Source organism: Rhamphochromis longiceps, linkage group LG9, assembly GCF_057381845.1.
Source record: "Rhamphochromis longiceps isolate RC_006_pf linkage group LG9, R_longiceps_female_GT1.1, whole genome shotgun sequence".
In the NCBI taxonomy this organism is placed as follows: Eukaryota; Metazoa; Chordata; class Actinopteri; order Cichliformes; family Cichlidae; genus Rhamphochromis; species Rhamphochromis longiceps.
The window spans coordinates 26815618-26839668 of NC_140565.1; the positions used below are offsets into that span (position 1 = coordinate 26815618).

Below are 24051 nucleotides of genomic sequence, written 5' to 3' on the forward strand. Positions count from 1 at the left end.
GGGACTGTCTTCCTGTAGGATCTGAAGCATTGTAGTGGAAACAGAGGAGAACGCACAGTTAATTTTCATATAAATATTTATTGCAGAGGAGGTATCTTTTATGTACATGCTATCACAATATAACACAATATAAATCTACCAAATATTCCCATATATTGATGCTATAAGCTTGTCATAGAGCAATAGTTATAACAAGCACAATACAGTGGGTTAGAGACAGTATCACTCACTATACAACTTGTAACAGTCCATAAAAGATCAATTTTTTCTTTTCTTTATTTATTTTTTTGTTCTATCAAGGGCAGTGAAACATCGGTCCTACTAATTTCTTGAATTCATGCAGAAGCCACAAGAGCAAGATTTACGACGTTACAGCGTTGAGTAGTAGTAGTAGTAGCGATAGTAGTAGTTGTATTTGCCTTTGTGTGACTTTGTTTGGTCACAAGAAATAGAAGTCAGGTTTAAATGAAAGCAGCTAACCAACAAAAATGCACCATGGTAGAGACGACCCAATTGGAGGACAAAGAAGCTACGGGACACGGCGTGGTACAAGAACAATGGTCTTGGATTTTCACACCCGAGTAAATGGCTGAGGTTCAAATACTCACAGACTCATTGATGAATTCCAGAGAGACGGACAGTAACAAACACTTGGTTATGTATCACACTGTTTAATACGCATACAGCTATGGACTGGCAGAACTGAGAATTCCTGCAGCAAGCACGCTATTGTAAATTAAAAAAGTAGACTCAAAGTTACATAAAACAGTGACTTCATTTAGTGCTGGGATGTTGCACTGTCATTTTTTGGGATTTAGTTTTAAAATCAACATAAATGACACCATAAAAATTCCTTCTGTTGTTAAAAATGCTAACATATTGCTTGTTTTTGGTTCTTTTTCTTTTTGGGATTAAATTCAACCAAAATCATGGAGCCTCTATTCGCTCCATTTCACTTTGAAATATGAAAACAAACACATCTTTCCATTTTGAAATAACTTTCCTACAGTGACAGTAAAAGAGGCAGCAGGTTATTCTTCTCCCGAGTTCAGTGAAAATGGCAGTGACTCCAAAGTTAGGTTTAAATAAAGAAGGGGCTTTTCAAATGTCGCTGTACTCATGCAATAAAATCCTGACTCAGATGATAGATGACGCTTAACATCTGGTTCATAAAGATCACAAGGATCCATCAAAGGATTGCAATCAATCAGTGCTCTCTGACACCTCCCACAGGCTGGAGGTGGAGGTAATTCTCAGAAAATGATATCAGTTGCTGGATTGTTTTCATTTGAGTTGTGCCAAAGAAATTTAGTAATTCAAGAAAACTCACCGATGGGTACTGGCCTGAATCATAGTCATTACCAACCCCTAATGGGTTCTGAGGAAATTGACATGCACACAGACAATTACAATCAGTAATTCTCACAAGATACCACAATGCACTGTGGATGCTTTACTGACACACAACTGCAAATATAAATGCGGGTATTTTTTTCACTTTGATAGTTTATGGTGACTATTTAGACATTTTGATACAAAACACGGCACATCTCAAAACCTTTAAAAGATTTAGTCAGATTATTATTTGATAACTACCATGCTAAGTTTAATTATGAACTTATTAGGTTGATAAACAAATGGGGGTTCAGTCTGATTTGTATTTAAGTTGAAATGACGCCTAATATGGAGATGCAAAGAAAAACTGCAGCAGTGCTTAACCTTTAAATATAAAAGGTCACACTATTGTCAGTATTTCACATCATTCAATGACAGTTCCTTTATCCAGTTAATAAAAACTTGGATTTTATTTTGGAAGTTATGGCCACTGTTTCTATCATTTAGATAGGATCATACTTGATGAACCTTCATTCATCCCTGTCTGTGTCCAGAGTTTCCTACATTGCAGATTTCAGACTTGATGCTTAATCTGCACTAGACCATAAACTTTGAAACACTATATAAGTAAATAAAAGATGGATGTGAACAACATGACATCACTGATGAAGAGTTGAGTTTGGCATTTCGGCTGCTGTTGGGATTTCTTCTATTTTTTGGAGCCAGAAAGAACCACATGTGGAAGTGAGGATGAAGGTATAAGTCATCAACTTACCTTAACTAACCCAACCTGGTACTAGCGAGCAAAGTCCTGGAAATATTCTTCAGAGACTTTGGTTCATAGTGGCATGATCACACAGTTGCTGTAGATCCATAATGTGAATCTCACCACTGGAAGGTGCGCTATTGGATTAAGGTTTGGTGGAGGCCATTTGAGTACAGTGAACTTAACGTAATGTTCAAGAAACCATTTGAGATGATTTGAGGTTTGCGTTAGCCTACGGGGAGCAGCTATCGGACAATGGGTACGCTGTGATCATAAAAGGATCAGCAACAATACTGGGGTAGGCTGTGGCATTTAAACGGTGATGAATTTGTATTAGAGGCCTACATCCCCCAAGCTATTACAACACCACCAGCATCACCCTGAACCACTGATACAGAGTTGAACCATGCTTTTGTGTTGTTAACTCCAGCTTCTAACTCTACCATGCAAATGTTGGAGCAAAAATTGAGGCTTCTTAGACCAGAGGGAATATTTTTCCAGTCTTCTATTGTCCAGTTCTGGTGAGTCAATGTGAAATAGGCTCAGTTTCTTGTTCTTAGCTGACAGAAATAGCATCTAGGACAGGCTTCTCCAGCTATAGGTCATCGGCTTCAAGGTTAAGAGATGCTCTTCTGCATACGTTGCTTGTAACAAGTGGTTATAAGTATTTTTCTTTCTTTCCTATCAATTCCAAGTAGTTTGGCCATTCTCCTCCGACTTCTCACATCAAAAATGTCATTTTTGCCCAGAGAACTGCCATTCACCGGATATTTTTCTCTGTTTTTGGACCATTCTCTGTAAACTCTAGAGTGGGAATGTGAGAAAATATAAACAAATCAGCAGTTTCTGAAATATTCATCCCAGCTCATCTGACAACCACAATCATACTACGTTCAGTCACTTAAATCACAGATTTTTCCCATTCTAAACTTCCCTATTAGCAGGTCTTTTTGACCATGACCATGTGACTGACTAAGTCAAGATTTGCGCTAATGAACAGTGAACAGTTGAGTGTAAACAAAAACATACCAGCACTCACACTCATTACAACTGTTGTACAGACCTCTTGCATAGACTCTTAGTACATTGAAATGCATCATAATCTATAATATTTGTCAGATCACTCGCACACTGTAAAGTTGGGCATTTTCAATATTCTCAAGGAATTGACTGACTTAAACATAGTGGGCTCAAGTGCAGTGTAGCACACAAGTGTAGCTAACAAAGTCATCTATCGCTGCAAGATCCAGAAAAAGTAGCTATGTCTATGAAAAACGAGGTCCCAGAGGCACAGCAGCATTTCAGGCAGCTCATTTCTTTAACTAAAGGTTACTTTCTGTTGCTACAGCATGGATCTCCACATTTTCGATATTTATGCTAACTGCCCTTGCTGACATGACCCAAAAGCGATTAGTGTCTCCTTCATTTTCAAACAGGGTGTCTTTTGCTTTTAGGCCATTACATTAGACTATAATCTACAGATGCATAGCATGTTAATTTGTTTAATTTTGATGGATGATTATCCAGACTAAGTAATAACTTCCAGACAGTTTTAGCTAAGCCAGAAGTCTCCTTAAAAACCTGTGGGACTATCTGGCAAATTTTAGTGGCCACAACTACTAGACAGAACCCAAGTTTTAATTACCCAGAATGCTTCTGTTATTGTGTAAGAGAAGTTGCTTTCCTTTTTTTTACGTTGAGGCAGTAGGATGGTAAACACAAAGGCAAGAACAGATCTTCTGCAAATTTTTCTGCATCTCATTTGTCCTTTAAATATTGCATCCTCAGGCACACACTTACTCACATTTGGTGCAAGACGAAGATCCAAGCTGGATTCATACACAAAGCTGGTGCAAATAACTTTTCCTTCACTACTTTTGACATATGTGAACATATCTGACACATTCATGTTAACGCTGCTCTCAAATATCACCCTTTAGCTTTTGAAACTATAAAACAGGGTCTCAAAAAAGTGAACTGAAAACAACATTATAGATTTGCCAACACATTAACTGTTTTAGTAGACAAACCGGTAGGCTTCATCTACTCTAGATACCTGGCTGTGCATGCTGTTTATATAATTCACCATCACAAAATGCTGAAGAAGAAGACACTCGCTTCTCTTCAGACTGATACAAGACAATGCTAGTTAGATAGGCACATACAGTACATCTCCGCAGACTTGGAAGCATTTTAATCTGCTGAGAACTACAATTAAATAGATCTAAACAAAAAACAAACAAACAAAACATGTCTGAGTTTGGTCAGTGTGTTATATCGTGTGTGATATCATGCCATGTGGTTGAAAATAAGAAGACAAAATGTACAAGTTGGACATAACCTGTCCTCAGTTCTTAATTTGTAAAATTGGCTAAAGTGCTATAGACTGATTTCTTTCCTACGCCAAGGACAAAAACTAATAAATTAACTTTAGAGCTTCAAGACCTGCATCCCTCTTTGCAACTGTTCACTTGTTCTTTGGCTTTCACTTTCCCTGTTATGCAATTCAACCTTAATTTTATACTTTCTTGTTTATACACATCAATATTTGTCTCTACAGTCTCGTCCAAGAACTAATCATAGCAAAAAAAAAGTAAGAACAGCTGACATGGTGAACATGGATGTTTAACATTGCTTATGAAGTGAAAAGACTGAATTAAAAGTTGCATAATTAGTCTACAATTTCTCTTCAGGAGTGCCCTGTAATAATCTGGAATGCTCATCATGACTTTTTTTTTTGTAGATTTCACTTTTTTCCAAAATAGATAAAACAGGAACAAAACCTTGGAAAGGAAGGCAACTTGTGGATCAACTTTGCTTCCAAGTCACCGTACTAATAGTAAAAGGTGATATTTAACGATTTCAAAGTGGAAAAAAAGTATACATCAATAATTATAATATATCAGTGGTCCATTAAGGTTGAGTGTCATGCTTTCTTGCTCGACGTACTATCCTCAAAGTCCCAGGGACAAACATCTGCCTTTTTAGCAGCACCTACAGGCCCCCCTTTAGGAGTTGGTTTGCTCTGTTTCACTGCAGAAGAACTTTTGTCTGTATCCGTTTTTTCCTCAAAATCCCACGGACAGACTTCCGCCTGCTTTTCTTTGGCTGCTCCAACATTAGCGCTTTTCCTTTTTTCTACCAGCAGCATTTCCTGGTGACTCTCTACATCCCACGGGCAGACCTCGGCCATTTTTTGCTGGCCGACATGTTTCTCTGAAGATTTACTCTTGTCCTTCACCTTTGTTCTGCTTTTCTCATCATCAGTGTCTTTTGATTTTTCTTGGTCAACTGTTCTTGTGAAAGGGGGCCCTTTCTTTTTAGAAGGGGACTCCTTGGTTTTGGGTGCTTGTGAGGGGCTGGGTATCCTCTCTGAATTTGGAGCAGCTGCACTGTTGTCGAATTCCCATGGACAGACGTCGACTTTTGATATTAGTGGCTGGAGTGATCCTTTAGGTGGATCTCTCACATCCATTGGAGAGGTTCCCTTTTTCTGCTTTGTCACGTCTGGTGAGTGAGCTGACTCTGTTGGTTTTTTCAGCTCTTCGAAGTCCCAGGGACAAACATCTGCCCGATGTGTTCTGGAGCTTTCAACTGAAGAGGGAGGCTGCTGGGCTTTAGACTGAGACATCGATTGCTTCGATGGTTCCGCTTGACTGGCTTGAATCTCACCTCTGTCTTCCCATGGGCACACCTCTGCTCGAATAGCCGATGACCTCTGAATCTCCTTTGGGTGCCTGCCACTGGATGGAGAATGATCAGAACCTTTCTGCTTCTGAGACTTGGCTCCTTTCGTGCTACCTCCATGAACAGTTGTGGTTTCCTTTGGTGCAATAGATACATGCTTTTGAACCTTATTTTCAGATGGAGTTGGGAGATCTTCCACCTCCCAGGGGCATACTTCTGAGAGATCATAGAGGTCTTTTCCCTTAATGGGGTCGGAGCAGATTGTCGGTTGGCTGCCACTAACTGGCTGTTTCATGATTATGCCTTTTGTGGTGCTTTGTTTGTACTCGACTGACTGGCTGATAATCATCTTGGGTTGGCATTCATTTTCTGGCTCTACATTTGCCTTTGTGTCTTTGCTCTTTGGCTGACTCTTCTTATTGCTTTCCTCTGTACCCTGGGTCTTTCCAGTCAAGCCCAAAGTCTTCTCTTTGGCACTAGCAATGACACTGAGGGACTTCTGCAGCATGGAGGCTCTAGGATGAATTGGTTTCTTGTCTGCAGAGAGATTATGGGCGCTTGCTGACTTGCATACCAAGGGAACTGATTCTGTAGATTCACTGGGGGCGTTTATGTTCTCACTGGATGTCTTCTTGACCAGCTTCTTGCCCATAAGTGTATCCAGGAGGGACCCTTCAGCTGTGTTCTCATCAATCTTATCATTTACAGTGCTGCTGGAGTCCTCATTCTGGTCCCGGACGTGATCATAGCTACTGTGTGACTTCTTCAGGGAGAACACCTTGTTCTTCAGTGTCTCTTCCTTCGCTGGTTTTGCTGGGTGAGTCGTATCCAAGGGGGTTTTCTTCAGCATGGAGATGCTGTTACGATTGCTGCCATGCTCTCCCGCCTCCTTCTCTTCACGGCTGCACTGGCGATGCACAGACTCGGGAATCTCTGTGATGCGCCTCATCAGCGAGCGACCTAACCCTTTCTTAGAGCTTCGCTTTTTCTGGAGATGAGGGTTGTTTGCTAGCATCTTCTTCCTTTTGTAAATCTCCAACTGGGAGTACAGTTTCTTCAGCTCTTCCTACACATCAATGATAAGACAGATACAAAGTTATAAGTCTTTTTTTAAAGACATTAACCTGGCTAAATAAAGAAAACAAACAAACAAAGGTCGCGCTCAAACACTGCTACAGAAAAGCACACAATCTGCTGCACAGAAAGCATGCAGTACTACCTAATGACACATGACTACAAACAGTTTTTAAATAATGCATTACAGAGTATCACATGCTGAAAAAAAGCAAAGACGGGACAGTTTAGGACAGCATCAAATAAGAAAACGGAGTGTCTTTTAGTGTTAGGTCTGAAACAGCCTCTAAGCTCAGATCCTGAATCAGTTGGATTTCAATCTGCATTTCCCTCCGTGACAGTGAATGCTCTCAAACACCGGATGTCACCATAAAACCCCCTCTTCTACATTATAGGCTTAAGGTACCCAAATATTTTGGTAGAGAGACTTCTTCAGCTCTAACAGACAAACGGATATCTCTGCTCACGTTGGCACGTTTTTCCCAAAGGCTGTCGCAAGACCTTATGCCACAGCCATTAATAGAATTGAGATGGCCCATTTCGTCTGGTGTCTGCAATAAAAAACTGCCATGGCTCAGTATTTTTGGAGGATTCAAAAGGTGCACAATGGAAATGTAAAAGTTGGTGGAAACACCCCTCACCCTGATGTCCTCAGGGTCCAGGCTGTGCTCGCTCCATGCTGACGTTATGCTGCTGTTGAGGTACGATCCAGAGCGACCCATGTCCAACTCGTCCTCATAGGCCTCAGACGCGATATCATCTCTCATGTGGGTGCCAGCAAACAGGAACTGATGGAGGGCGGTAAAATTGGTCAACACTGATTGTTTCCATTACATTTCTTAAGCAAGGAAAAGCAAACAATGCAGAAATCACAATATACATATATAGCTTACTTACTTAACCTAACATTATTTAAGAAGATGGAAACAGTTCTTTAGTGCATTACTATGTATTTACGTGTCTATATAGCAAATATAAAACATTATATTTTACTGATGAAAATAAAGACCACCATGAAAGATAATTAATAAAATAAAAAGTAAGAATAAAAACAACAATAATAACAATATCTTAAATTGGAAATGCCTAAATCCTGGACAGCATCGAATACCAAAGGAGCTAAATTACAAGTAAAGCAGCATGTAAGCACAGGCTACATATGAAAGGTGAAGCCAATGGAGAAGTGCTTTAAATCTGGGCCAGTGGGGGCAAGTTGAATGGCCAAGTTAAGGCAATTTACTCATATACAGTAGAACATTTAAATGAAACTTAAGTGCTGCACAGATTCTTCTTCTTCTTTCCTTCCCTTAGGGGTGTCCACAGGGAATTGTGGACCCTATTTCTAGTGTCCTCCTCTATCACATCACCCCTCTGCATTTCCTGACTGCCAGATCCATGTTCACCATCCAATAATCCACTATTTCTCCTCTGCACAAACCTCTAACTTTGTCTCCAAACTGCTCAACTTGAGCTGTCTGTCTGATGTAGTCATTTCTAATTATGTCCCAATGAAAGTCTCAACATCTCCAGCTCTGCCTCCTGTTTTTGTCAGTGCCAATGTCAATGCCATGAAACATACATCATAGCATTCTCACTACTGTTTTGTAAACCTTCCCTGTCACTCTTGCTGCTGCTATCCCTCAGACATAAATCACCCCCAACACTTTTTGGAGCTTAAACTTGAATTAATAAGAACTTTAAGGCTAACTGACCTAGGGAGCATGACATCTAAAACTGGAAATAAGCCCAACAGATACTCAGAGTGCTTACTGCTGATTTGTTCTATGAGTACACACTATTTTAGGCCCCAGTCACATAAGTCAAGAGACCAGTCAGCGACTCCATAGCAACCTTTGGAAAAATGCATATACCCCAGCTGGTTGCCGAGTGGTTGCTGCACCAAAAACCTTGCGATTTCATTGGTCGCTAGCAGTTTGCCAAAATTGACCACAGTTTGCATGCAAGACACTGACTCATCTATGGCAATCTGTTAGCGACCAAAGCAATCACAAGCAGGTTTTTATTACAACACAAAGTAAAAAGTAAAATAACCTCCAGTAACTACTCACTACCTGGTTGGTGAATATACTTTTTCACCCTAGCGACTTTTTTAGGGCAACCTCATAGACTAAATCTATACAAGTTGCTACACTGTGAGCATGGAGGGGTGCTTGTGATTCAGAGCTTCTGAAACTGAGGTCTCACAGTGATGGTTCACAAACTACAATTATTATTGTAGGGTCTTTACTTTGCAATATAAAGCGTCATGAGGCGACTGTTGTTGGGATTTGACGTTATATAAATAAACTTAAATTCAATTAGATACTACACCCATCTTTTCCATACATTTGTGAATGTATTGCATACATTGAAATGGTTACCTTAGGAATGAGTAGAAGACCCAGGGTGACAGTGACAGTTAGGTGAGTGTGGGTGAAGAACAGGAGCAGCATCCAGTCTGGATGCAGCTCAGGAGCGAGAGTGAACCTGTAAAAATAAAGACAGACATCCAGATGTGAAGCTGATGTTAGTCAATTTCATTGACTGCCGATAGGATTTCAGTTTCTTATATTCTGATATCTATAAAGCTGTTCAGCATCACTATTCAACCTGCTAAATCTCATCACATAAACCAGGAAAGTATTTGGACACAAAGACACGTCTTTATTATAGTTCATCAACTTTAAAGTGTTCATTCACTAACTGAAGTGAAACCTGCATCAAAGCTCTTGGATACAGATGGATGTGGGAGAGAAAGCTACCACCAGTGCAGCAGATTTAGCAGCAGTGTCTGTCTAGTCGTCAAATGCACTCCTGCAGTGTTCTACTTGGGTGATCCTCGTGCCAGCAAGGACACAATATTTTCCTCATCCGCTCAATTGGATTCACAATAAAAAGGAGTGACCTTCATCTGGTCAAAAGATTCAGTCTATGTGTACATCAGACGGGAACACACTAGGCTAGCTGTGCTGCAGCAGTTGGAGGAAAATAAGATAATTACCATCTGAAACAACAGTGGTGAGAGGAGTAGCTCCAGCCTGTTATTTAGAACGAACTAACAGGCTTTCAGCACAGTGAGACCTCGTGTGCACTAAGGATATGAAGGCATGTCTTGTTAGATGCTAATTCCACCACTGGAGAGCCTCTAACAAGCAAATGTCATGTAGCAGGCTCATTACGCTGCTGAGGTTGGCAAATGGCTAATTAACAAACAGTTACTGTGGTAATAGCTGTGAGGCATGAATGAAGGCAAATGTCCAGCATATGAAATGTCTCGAAGCTTTGAAGTCTTCTCTCCTTCGTGTTTTGTGATGAGTTTGTGTGCAGATGAGGATTTAATAACTCTGGCATGCTGTTTCCTCTCAGCCAGCAGCATTTCACTGAGCGATCTCCACCACTCCTACGACTCCAGCGGTTTCATTCCAGCATCCCATTTACCTGGACCTGGCTTATACCTGAAGATGACCACAGCCAACACGGAAGCCTGAGCTTTAACTGGTCACTATGGGATCAAATAGCAGGTTCTTCATGCAACATAAATGGATGGCGGTTGCCTTTAACTAGCCCCGGTGCACACTGGAGCCCCAGGTGGCAACCAGACGGAATTAACCCACCACACCAGGCAGTTCTCCAGTTTATTAAGGACCTCATCTGGCCATTTTCTGCAGAGGAAAGCCTCACAACAATGCTCGAGAGGCTCGTTAAAAGAACTGGCCAAGCAATCACAAGAGCCAGATGTTCAAAAAGACATCAGAACACTTAAAAACTCGCATTTCTTCCAGTAAACTATCGATCATGCACAATTTATTGGTAATGAACGATAATAAAGCTACCAATAGTTCAAGTAATTGATGCTGTCTTAGAAAAAAAAAATCACCCTGACATGGTTCATTAGTGAATAATGTGATGTAGCTGAGCTCTCAATTAGGGCGGCTCGAGCTAGGAGCGGCTGTGGCAGTGTCAGCTGAAACATCTCATTTATTAAAACTGCACATTGCAGCTACTTGACGTGTAGACTGGAGGGAGAGGGCTGATTTCACTATGATCAAAATTAACTACGAGCTGAACAGAACAGTTGAGCTAGCGTACACGGAAATCAGGCGATCTACTGGAGGATATAAACATCAAAATGACAACCTGAAGACAGACTATGATATTAAATATGGAGCCAGTACGTACTGGGAATTTTGCAAATTTAAGTGACAACATTTGCATGCTGAACACAATGTATCTATTAGTAACTATGCTTAGAGCGCTATGTGGGTGGATTCGAGCCTTACTGTTATTCCAGTGTTAAGGTTCTGATTTTTGTGTTTGTTAAACTTGGACTTTGCTTTTGTTTCCTTTATTATTCCATTTACGTGTGCACACAGAAAGGTCCTGAGCTGGATTTGAACCCAACACCTTTTAGCTGTGAGGCAAAAGTGACACAGACTGCCATCCAAATAAAACAGACAAAACAAACAAAAAAACCCACTTCTTTATCTTAAATATCTTAAATAAAAGTGTCTCTTTTTCTTTTAACTGATCCTGTCAGTTATGTTACTGTCAGTTATCATCAGTGTTAGTCATAAAATAAAAGTTGGAGCGTATTTCAAGACAGAGGATTATTACCCAAAGAATCTCTAAATTCAGTATTGTATGGGGTATAACAGAATATAATTTGTGATGCTCAAAGTGTTTTGGTAAAAATTCTAGACAAATTTATTACATAAATAAATAGAAAATCAGTTTAAAAAGTTTTCAGTTTGGATATAGCATTATAACAGATGATGTAAGCTGTAGGCTTCTTACAGTATAGCACAGGTGGGGGAGTTTACTGCAAAAAACTGTCTGTGATGAGTCAGAAAACACAGCCTGACTGTGCAAACAGCACAGGTGTACCTGCGTATCTGCTGATACTTAAATGTCCACCTTTAACAAGTCTCACTGGACCCCAGAGTAGAGCCTTCCCAGTTTCATTTCAAGACAAGCTTATGCTTCTTCCTGCTCCTTTTTGAACATGAACGTTATTTGGAGTTGTGGTTGCTCGTTTTCCTTTTGTTTTGCTTTGTTCATTTGTCTCTTTTAATTCTATTTTGTTGTACTTTTTCAACATGTTCAAAATAAAGATTCAATCAATCAATCAAGACACCTCACAGATTTTTCTATCACACCACTGTATTCTTGGTTTGCATTTTGGGTTATTTTTGTTAAATAAATTGATTTTGCTCGGTTTCAGCCCTCTTCTCTTCAACTCTCTGTAGCTTTAAATTATTTGAGCTGCTGCTGCCCATTTCCAGAAGAGGGCAGTACCTTTCCTGCCATTACCACAAACAACCTGAACCAAAAATGCAGCAGAATAATTAAATTCTGTGCCGTAACCTCAAAGTGTCTGAGAAGAGCTGCTGGTTTATACCAGGTCTGTACATATGTACCAAGAATCTGAACAGACTGACTACTTTACACAAAGCAAAAATGTTCTTATGCAGTACTGATAACATATAAGAAATTTCTAGCTGATTAAACAACCTTTCCCTCACTAGTCTGCACCACAAATACCAGCTGGTTGAGTAAATAATTACTATTTTACTCATGTGCAATAGTTAACTGTTCTCAGATGCTACACAGCAGTATGTGATTTAGAAAATGAACAGTTGTATGCAGGCTGTGAGAGAACAAGCTAGTGTATAATCACTGGAGTAATGTGCCATGAAGTACAGCACAGGCGCGTGGATGCTAACCTGCAAAGAAAGGAACACTTGGCAAACTAATCTGACATCATGAGTATGATGATTTGCAGTACAAAGTGCCGCACTGTTGAGTGACATTTAAAATATGATTTGATTATTAAAGAATGTAATTAACAGTTTCAAGTGGTTTCTAAATATAAGCACTGTTTACACAGCCAATTTTTATCCTCATCCATTAGATTAGGCTACATGTTTAATGTCTTTCGTACTATTGCTGGTCTGCTGGCTACCAAATGCAAAGCAAACTTTCCCCCTGAGCTAAGGGTGGTCCACACACGGAGCGATGTGGTGATTAGAGAACATAAAATGCCAAAGATGTTCAGCAACTTCAAGCGATAATAGGAGAAGTGAGTGGGCATGAGCAAATGCAGCAAATACCAACAATGGCGACCCCCACATATGTTGATCGACATATGAGGGGGTGGCAAATAAATTAGAAGGTTACCTAGGCAACTGAGGGCTGAATTGTCCAAAAGCAACCAACCATTGAATGACCAACAGGATGAGGAGGCATGTAACTGATAGCTGGAAAATTTGCCATTTTGCACACCTTCAAGGCTTCATCTATTTTTCCCGTCTCTGCATAAAAGTGAGCTGTGGAGCTCCGTTTCTAATTGTCATCATGGGTTTTTGCTTTGCAACATGATGCAAATTTGAGTTGAAAATTTTTAACCTGCGCAAATGCGGCTTCGCCTCTGTTTGCATTGCCCAGTGTGAATTTGCATCAAATCACCTCATGGGATTGAAAACATGTTCGCAGTTTGAAGGTTTTCAGACTTTCTGATTTCTGTCATGTCATTTCCTTAAGATTCATTCTAGCTTACTCGATGTGCTATAACCAAGAGACTATGTTGGCAGTTCACTGACCTTATAAACAAACTATTTATCTCATATAACTTTTACTAATTTTCTGGTACGATGCAATAATACGATAGAATATATCTGCATTTTTTTTTAAATTCAACAAAAAAAACCTCATGGTGCCAAATCACTAGGAGGAGGAGCTCTTACCTGATGATGTAGAATATAGCTGACAGCACAAGCTCATTATGAACAGCGATGGCCATGTAGCGAGGCTCGTGGAAGGCCGACGGCACAGTCCTCACGGCGTAACACAGATAGACCGCCCACAGCAGGAAGAGGAACTCGGCTGGGAAGCGAAAAAACAAAAAACAAGCTGTAAACACAGCGAATGCTCTGGCCAAGAAATCATTTCAATGCGGCACACGCTCCTTACATGGGCACCAACCAACCAGCCACTTCACACTCCAGCGCACACATGGAGCTGCCACAGATGGTTGTAAAACACACGTATACAGGAAAGTGGCCTGCTCGACAGACTCATTTGCAACAGCTGTGGTTGTATTCTCAGGGCATTAAATGAGTCCCCGTGCACCTCCGCGGCAGCCTCACATAAGGTTTCCAAGGTATCCAGCTCCGCAACTGTAAACACGCCAGGTTGCTGCCTGTGAGGGCAAGTGAATCATGTTTCCTTACAATAGGAACAACAATCACTGCAAAGTGACTCATTACTGTAAACGCCTCCCTGTCTGTTGGACTTCTTTTTTTAAATAATTAGATCTCAAACTTTTATTTTTGTAAGTAAAACTATTTACTCGAGACAACAATAGAAATAAATTTGTTTTCTCCGTTCCTTGAAATAAAATAGCGAGTGAGAGCAACGAGGGAAATCTAACTCTTTTTTAATGGTCTATTCAGAGCATTTGTAAATTATTTATCAGTAGTTCCAGCATATTAATCCTTCAAAATGGGCAGATTTGTTCATTTTTTTGTACTTGATTTTTTTTTTTTTACAGCGTTAAACAAAAAATGTTTCTGGTACGTTACCAACTAAAAGACTTCACTCACAAGTTTAGCTACCTCAAAGCCTTTTCTTTCTTTTTTTTAACCATATATTCTGTTATAGAATATAACTTCTATAGAATAACTTTCTTTTTTTGTAATCTATCATGAACCTCCATACAGTTTAGAGTGGGCTTTGTGAAACCAATTATACAGAGGATTTGCAGACAAAGAACTGCTAACCCAATGACATTAACTCATCCCTGTGTATGAACACTTCTAGTGAAACTGGGACCATTTTCCTTCAAAATAAAAGCTGCACCTTTTAAACTTCTACTTTGATGGGGAGCCTTCTCCATTTCCAGTTTGCGTTGCACTTTTGCTAACTACAATCACTTGGGTAGTAGTTAGCAAGTATTTGCAGCCAAGCTGTTCGTCGCAAATTACAGGTGACCAAGGCAACCTACTAGCAACCAAAGCAATCATAATGAGCTTCTTAGTGCAGCATATCATATTCAATATGTTGAATAACGTGCACGCATGATATCACATGAAGAAAAAGAAATCTCTCTAGGTTGTATGGTGCAATATTTTTAAAAAATACTTACTACTCACTACTCATGTACTAATTTCTATAGTGTTTCTGTGTTCTATGATATTTAACCTTGCCATGGGTGTCACAAGAAACTAACTCACACCAGCATGTGATTTACAAGAGAGGCTGTGTGAGGGATGAGGAAGAGGAGTGTGCAAAAGAAGTGTGTTCTCTTACCATGACTGCTGATAACTGCTTTTTTACTGTTTTCATGTTTATAAAGTTAGACTGCACAAGATTAATACAAGAATCTCAGTGTGCCTGTACTGTCCTCTACCTCTGCACATGCGAGCACATGATAACAACTACTGAAAGTGCAGTTTTGCTGCATGCTTGGGTCTTAACAATTCGTCTTTATTCGATAGGAGTTCATTTTTTATGGGATTGTTTCTGCGCAGAAACACAGCAGAGCAGAAAATACTACAATTATATCTCTTGCTGCGAGCAAATGCAGGTGTGGATTTCTAAATCTGAAAGATTTATTGCATCTCTGTGGGTGTAAATTATAAGCTGCATTCAGGTGGCATCAGAGTTGCCCCGCACTTCCATATTGCCAACCTATTTTTACCTCCTAATAAACAGAATGAAAATGTGTCCTCAGTATACAGTAGCGCAGCATGGCGGCCCGGCTGGGGGTCCATCTGTTTTCCCAGAACTCTAAAACGACCACAGCGCTCTCTCATGAAGCCTGAGTCAGCAGACATACACCAGCATGCAGACTTGCTCAAAGTGAGATGCTGCTCTCAAAGCATCTTTGATTTCTCATCTGTCTTCATCTGCTGCTGGTTGCCCTTCCCCTCCTGTGTACAACACAGGAAAGCATCCAAAAGCGTAGCACCAGTAGAGAGGATTAATGTCTTCTTTTGGGAAACATTTCCAAATGTACATGGAAGGGAGTTGTCTTAATCATCCAGCTTCACCCCATCACTCATTCTTCCCTCATCTCACTTTCAACTCCCATCGCTATCATGCCTAACAAATCACTTCTTAATTTCACGTGTCCATCAAGTAACCCACGTTTCCTCACCACACTTACCCACATGCAGAGTGCAGCACACTTAAATCTACTCACAGCGCCTTGCAGAGGCAGAGGGCAGTAACGGTACTTACCAACAGCCATCATATAGTCCCAGCGATCCAGGAGGCACATGCTGAACTGCAGCCCATTGGGCGTGTAGCCCACCTCGATGAGAGCCAACTTCCTGTCCGGGTTCTGACAGACAGCAGATGTCCAAGCTACCAGGAACCAGCAGACGATGAGCAGAATGATGCCCAGCAGACGTAGCACTCGCCAGCTGGTCATATAGGGGATCCTCTGGGCTGTACGGGACAGGAACACCTTCAGCACCCTGTGGAGGGAGAAGCTCACATTGAGACTGTTTCACAAAGTTTCATGTAAGCCTGTCGTCATTTCAAGTAAACAGAGTATCCATGAGAGGGAAATACCTCTACACTCAGTGTGCCTTGAGTGTATTTATCTTTTTATTTCCCATATCTGCTAGAATTTGAAACCTTCTACATGCAAAAGCTTTAAGCAAAAAATACATCACAGCTGCTTTACACACTGGTTTATTAGTCTATGGCAATATTAGTATCGGAAAAATATTGCTTCCACAATATGACATAAATACTTAACAGAAAACTAGTATTTCAATTTTCATAGACTCTTATTAAGCTTTATCCCAAAGTCAAGAGTGCTGCGGCCCACTTAAAAACCAGAAAATCCCAAGGGGCCCACTCATTCTTAAATCTTCACTTTAATCAAAATGCAAGAGAAAGTGATGTATTTCCTTGAAAAGTTTCATTCCAAAAAACATAAACAACGCAGGCTGTTAAGGCTATAAATTGTTGATGCTACTTGGGTGTATGCAAAGTGTTTAGGTCAGTGTGTGACCCATCTTCCTCCTTGGACACGAACTTCACTCACCTGTGCCAATAGCAGTCACTGAACTGAAACTCTCTGCTGTGCTATTGCAGCCTTTCAAAGGATTTTTATTGTGTGCTGCTGTGTCCAAACAAACATGCTGAAAACGCCGACGTCAACTCTGTGATCAAAAGTGGGCCTGGCAAAAAATTAACCGTGATGGTGGATGCTGATGTAAAATATTAGTCTAGTCATGCTGTCTCTTGCGAAATGAGAAGTATACGTCATATTACTTTTTTTATATGGATGAATTTACCTTTATTAGCACCATTTCCTGTGAACTGGCTCCAACATGCTCAGAATCGATGATTTTCTCGACCATATTAGTTCATGAAATTTAACCAAAACAGTTTATCTGCCTTAAACTTACTAAACATAACAAAAAGAGCTGAGTAGGGTTGAGCGATAGGACGAATATATCAACTATCGACGATAGGCTAAGGCCATTGGTGATCGTTTTTACAAGGTCGATTTATTTATTTATTTGCCCATGAGTAAGTTTGCTAATAATGATGGAGCTAATAGAAGCAGTCAACAGAAAAAAAAATAATAGCACTGTTTTAACAGCACCCTTTTTCATCTGCGAGCAAATGCACGCTCCTAAATTCTGTGCCCAAATGCGTGTTGATGGAGCTGCAGAAGTTGGTGATAGCCTTGCATACTCAGCCGCATGGTGGACACGTACACGCTTATGCAAGTTAGTCGTGTTTGAGTACTTTGTTCACACTATACGTCTGCACAAGCGGCACACCGCTTTGGTTACATCCTTAGGTTTACCTCTTTCATCCCAAATTGGCAACTTTATACTTTTTTTAGTGCTGTCAGCATAATCACGACTAACGCGATTAACAATTAACCCATCTGGAGCACAGACGGAGTCAAAGTCCCTGAAATGTCTCTGTCAACGCATTTCAGGCAGTTTGTCCAAAGTTTGTTCATTCTGCACTCCAGATGGTTTAAGCGCGTTAAAATTTTTAATCGTGATGACCACATTAACACTGACATCCCTAATTCTTTGGGGAAATTAGTTCATCCATGTTTGGCCTTCTGTGTTGTAAACAGCAAATCAGTCCGTGCATGATTACATTGCTCCGCCCATCAAAAAGTCTGCGCATACGCGAATATATCGTCGATCGACGATTATTGGACTGACGACTGTCGGTTGGAAATTTTTTACATATCACCCAACCCTAGAGCTGAGTGATCAGAAAAGAAAAAAACAAAGCAAACTTATTGTTTGTCACCTCACTAAATGGGTGAAATTTTACACTATTTATTAAAAAATGCTAATATGTTGCAAACTTATTTAAGGGCTTTGGTTTAAAAGAAAGTGTGCCTTGAGGTATGATTAAATGACATGTCAAGACTTTTTCCTGACTTCCTGCAAAGCAGCGCAGCAGAAAAAAACTGCTAGCCATCACATTTGCAGCACTTATTCCACCTGCCAAATCCACAGACTGTGGAACATGAGTTAAACTCTGCTCAAACACATCACCGGCATAGCTATTCTTAGGCTCTGCCCTTCACGCACATTGATGAAGTGTCCACTGCTCTCTCCACTAATGAGCCCCCCATCAAAAATTGATCTGTGCAATATGTTAACTTGCACCTCTAAGGGTGAACTGGGCCCCGGCTCGTGTTAGCCACATCCTCTTAATCAGTATCTCCATTAGCGCATTTTGACAGATTCACCTGACAAAAAAAGGCCCACAAATGAAGAATTTCATCACTGTCACTTTAAATACAGTGGACCACCCTGTCTCATTAACAGCTATTCACAGCTGGAGAACTCCCCCCCAACACCACTCCACTGCATCCTCTGGCGATGCTTTCTGTCCCTGAGTTCTGTTTTTGTCTTTTTCTCAGCAACTGTCATTCAGGACTTTGTTAAATATGGAGCTCATTTGGGGCCAATGCGCTCCGTGTTTTCTTAATTACTTTACCACTTAATGAGGCAGTATAGCCTGGTGATGAAGTAGCTGAAAAACACGCTGCCTTGACACATCACAGGACTCTTTATCAAAGGATTAAGAGGTCAGGTGTAATATAATCTGATAAGTGCTTCCAGGGATGGATAACAGTGTCGAACTGTGGGTGAAGTACCTGTACAACTTAAGAGTCAGCATCCCGTAGACGGTAGCGAAACCCAGCAGTCGAACCCAACGCAGAAGGATGCAACGGAAAACACTGGGCTGAAAGTAGAGAATCCCAACCTGGAAGAGGACAGAAGAAGCATTAAACAACAAAGGTCGTGAAAAGAAACTGAAAAATAAATAAATAAATAAATAAAAGAGCCACCCAACTGTGAGTGTTTTTTCTATCTAAATGATAATGGGCCCTCTTTCCCTGGGAAATTACATTTAAATTCGTGGGAAGCTGCTGCCTCATTGTGCTCTCAGTGGATGTCTCTATAAACAGTAAAGTAATCTTATTTAAATGTTGGTTTTCTCCAACTGTTCTCCTTTGGTGTCGCACAAGTGAATGAGTGGGTTTATGCAGTTTAGTTTACTGTACATCCTATCGCACATTAAGTCCCTCTATAATCAGTTACTTGCTTTGTTTCACCACAGAATCTACTCAGGAAGCTATTTTGCTTGTGTTCTCTAAACCTTTTCTACTTCCTCTGCCACCTTTCATCCATCAAAGGGAATTTAAAATACAGCAAAAGTGACCATCAGTGTGTATCGCCGATGCTGCAGATGAACTCAGTGTGTTTTGGGGCTGTGAACTTTTTTTTTTTTATAGTGGTTTTTGTCAGCAGATGGTGTTTCCAGGGATGTCATGAATGTGTTGACATAAAAGATCAAATGCTGCTTGAATTCTAGGACCTTTTTGCTCATGTCGGCCAAAAAAAAAAAAGAGCACCAAATTTTTATTTTTTCTCATATGCTACAAAGAGCAGCTCCATCTGCTGATGAAGATCATGTGCTATGATCAAAAGGTCTGGGCATCAGTTGAGCGCATACACTTGGACTTACTTCTAGGACTCTCAAGGATCAAAAGTTTTGACCGTACTAAAATTACTATGGCTAAACAGCTGCTGAGCTTGCTTCTCAATAATGAAAAAGTAACATTTGTTGAGCACTTTTCCAGTCTGATTGAGCACTAAAAAGTACCTAACAGATACAATATGTACAACAGCTGCAGAAACAACAAAAGGTTTGCTCCACTAAAAGGTATAAGATAGCTTTCTTAGAACAATACTTTAAAAAGCTTGTTGGTGTACGGCAAAACTATGTGCCAATGATCAGGTTCCCTTGATGGAAAAATAACTAAATAAATAAAAACTTCAGAAGGTTTATGGTCCAGGTATGTTGATATACAACCTATTCAAGAAGGGGCAGTGTCAAACAGAACAATAAGTGGACACGACCACCAAAAATGAAATCCAGAGGAAATGATGTGCTCACAGTTGCTATGAGACAGTAAAGCATAGTAACTAACTAAACGAATATATAACAAAGATATAAAATATAACAAAATAACTACAAATAGCTGAAATTATAAATATTCTAGTATTATTAAATATGCACGCAGTGTTACTGTATATGCATATCGTAAAATTAAATATGCATACTTGACTTACCATATTGTCAGCACCCTGTGAAGCCCAGTAAGTAAAGGAGCTTAAGCTCACGGTTACATCCAGTAACTACTATTTTATTATTATTTTCACTGTATATTTTTCCCTTTGACACATTTTAAGGGTATGACCACTCATTTGTAATTATCTTACAAGCTTTATTAACAACCATAACAAGAACAATGTTGACACTGCATATCAAGGCTGAAAATTCCCTCCACATTGTACATGGATTGACCCCAACCATAACCTTTTGAGAAATGTCACTAAAAGATTAAAAAAAATCAAACCAAACCAAACACATAACACAAAGGAACCAAGCTAATAAATTAATAATGCTAATAATTTAATAACTCAATAGAAGATTACTTAAAACACTGATTATATTTGAATCTTGTGATTTGCCAGACATCGTTTTATGAGCAAGATAAAGCAGTGTGTGTGTGTGTTATATGTGCATTCAGCGCTCTATCTCATTTATAAATAATTATTTCAGCTTGGCCAACCTTTGGTAAAAGTTTGAGCTAAACTTTGACCAGGCTGGAATTGGTTGTCACTACTTTTTAGTGTAATTTTTAATTTTCAAGTGAAAAACAAAATGAGGGCCGGTATGAATATCACAGTGTTGTTGGTGATTTGATGAATTTAATGTCTAGCTCTTCCAGTCTGGCAGAATGAAACTCATCCAGGAATAGTCTCCCAATCTTTAGGGATTTAAATCCGCATTCCTCTCTTTAGTGCATTGTTTGAACTCCAACAACAGTGACTCAGCTCAGATAATCTTTGAAAGAAACCTTCTGTTAACAGGATAACATCATAATGAGTGACTGACGCTTACCGCTTCGCTCCTAAAATGCCTCACACACATCGTCAGGGTTCAGCCAGTGCTTTGATATTGTTGCGAGCATACAAGTAAACAACCCTTACACTACAATGATTGCATAATAGAGCAATTAGGAATGAAAAACAACTGACATGTTCTGCACATAGTGTCTCAGATATAACACTCAATGAATAAATGTCTAAGAAAGAAACAGGTAGAGAAATTTCTAATAATTAGCATTATTTTCTCCAATAATTATAACTATAGTACAATTAATAGTAGTACTACTGATGCTGCCACTATTACGGGAGGTGAAACCATTTTGGTAGAGTCATTTTCATGAGAAATTTACCTTTTATACATCAAAGAGAAAATCCATGAACTGAATTAGTCATAACAGTAAAGTGCAGTGAAAGCTTGCCCTTGAGACACAGAGCGCATCCTCCTATGTTACATCTTCACGAGTAGATTCTTCTACAAGGACCTGAGCATGCTAAACAGTGCCCATCCATGCTGGTAAAAAAACGCTGATGGTCTTCCAAAGACATAAAAAGAGCCAGAACAAACAGAGAGAAAAAAGAAACAAACATCTGAGGCGACGTAATTATCTGTCCGTTGCAGATGTGCAGAGATTTCCCCTGCGGGATTGTTAATGTTAATCGGATTAGCTGAGGCATTAATACGTTCCCTCAGGCAGCGGCGAAGACGCAGGCATGTGGATATTTTTGCTCACTAGGTTCGAGTCAGTTAAGGGACACAGAGGACCCCACGGGAGGAACGGTGGCCCACATCTTCATCTGCTCACAGAGTCTGGAAGACCAACTGGAGAAACTTCTGATTCAAACAAAGCATGAACAGTTTGACTCGATTTTGCAAAAGGAACGTTGTGCTGAGGAAATAAAGACTTAAAGAGTGCTGAGCTGTTCATTTTCAATACATACAAGGTGCTTAATACTATATCTACTGTCAATATGTTTTTTAAAAGCCTTTTTTTTTAACAGGTGGGATTAACATAAATATCTAAACGATGTGTGACTGCTCCTCAATGCGTTACCTTTTTCACAAAATAAAGAGCAGAGGAACAGGAGCTGATAAAAAGATAGCCAGGCTGCCGCCGAGCAACTTGCTGACGCACGTTTGGCTCCACGGGGACAGGAGAGGGCACAGGAACAGGAGTAAAAATGCACAATGGGAAAACACAGCTCAGGACTCCCTTTTAGATAAACTACCAAATAGCATCTGAATCTCCATCACGTGCCAGTTTTAAGACTGGTGTTGTTTGTGATGAGACGGAAACGGGGAGGTGTTATCCGCCACATTCTTCCCTTGAGGGCTGGCTTTAAATGATCTGAATAAGCTGTCATAAAAAAACTTTTTTTACACATTTAGCAGTCTGAGCTTCTCTTTTAATGGTGCGATCTCACCTCTGGTTATTTTAATGGCTCACAACAAGAAACAAAAAGTGATGGATATGTACAAACATTTAAGACATCCTTTTCATCCTTCTCTCCTGCAGTCGTGAATTGGATAATGGATGGATGGTGTGTCGTGTTCATCTTACTACAGTTCGAATGACAGATGATGAAGACATTAAAAGGTAATACCAAATCATTTTGATGATCGCTGCTGATACAAACATGGTGGAGAGGTCTAGTTCAATGACTTCAATGACTTCTGGCTTCATCGTACTTCCTTTGACTAACTTTCAAAGTGGTCACACCCATTACTAAAGTATCTTTTTGGATGATTTATCCAATTAAAAATAAGAAAACAAACAAAAAAACTACTGGTAGTGGTTGATGCTGTTTAATGCTGTCTAGCTCAACATTTTGAGGACTTCCTTTTGGAGCCACCCTCATGTGGCCATTTAAGGAACTGCACTTTTTGATGCTTCTCACTTGGCTTCATTTTTCAGCCTCAGAGGTGGTCACTTGTCCACACGTGTCTTCAAAAATTCTCAGACCAAAAGGCAAAAATAAGTCGCTATTGTCAGACATTACCATGACCCTCAGGTTTCATGATGATCTGCAGAAATTACACAATCAATTTATGCTGGCACAGTACTTCCCATCAGTAAGGTTTCTGGGAAGTTACTGGCCCCGATCCTCAGACAGGTTTCTCTTAATGTTAGTGGGTATAAAGAGTAAGATCAGTTTCTGCCCTCCTTCTCTTTTGAAACCTTCCATTAATAATCGATGTTAAGTGCTGGGAATACTGGATTCAGCGTTGTGGGGAGGGGAAGGAAAAGGATCAAATGTTATTGGTGAATATGTGTGTGTGTGTATGGTGTATATGCATGCAAGTGAGGTACAGTATACCTATCTAATGGACATCAATATCAAGGAGACAATTATGAACTAATATCAAGCTTCTATCTCAGCCCCATTTGCCTTGTCGTTTGCTTACAACATAGCAAAGGCTTCAGCTGAGCTGAGCAGTCCACTTTCCAGTTTTACTTTTTTCATTTCTTGAATCTCATCCTATTGCTATTTGAGATTTTAAAAAGTGCTAGTTCTTCTGTCAGTTTGCATGCAACAGATTTTGCAACTAGTAGTGAAGACATTTAGATAACGTAGTTTTTGTTTTGCTTTGCTTTCAGGCAGGTAGGTGAATATGTCCCAGCTGGATAAACGCCTAGATCAAGGGTCAGCAACCTTTCACACCCAAAGAGCCATTTGGACCCGGTTTCCACGCAAACGAAAACACTGGGAGCCGCAAATACTTTTTGA

The 24051-nt window shown here is 40.0% G+C and overlaps 1 protein-coding gene across 2 annotated transcripts in view; it reads right to left on the bottom strand.

Moving 5' to 3' along the window:
• Positions 1-219: 219 nt before the first annotated feature.
• Positions 220-24051, bottom strand: part of gpr158a (G protein-coupled receptor 158a) — a 96854-nt gene continuing 73022 nt past the window's right edge. Inside the window, exons 6-12 of one of the 2 annotated variants that reach the window (XM_085419088.1) lie at positions 19020-19129; positions 16103-16341; positions 13606-13744; positions 9244-9349; positions 7504-7650; positions 7330-7413; positions 220-6854 (exon numbers count right to left, since the gene is read on the bottom strand). In XM_085419088.1, coding sequence (XP_085275214.1) covers positions 5028-6854; positions 7330-7413; positions 7504-7650; positions 9244-9349; positions 13606-13744; positions 16103-16341; positions 19020-19129 — 2652 coding nt within the window. In that variant the 3' untranslated portion in view covers positions 220-5027. The remainder of the gene's footprint in view (positions 6855-7329; positions 7414-7503; positions 7651-9243; positions 9350-13605; positions 13745-16102; positions 16342-19019; positions 19130-24051) is intronic. The other variant, XM_085419087.1, reaches the window with a different exon arrangement.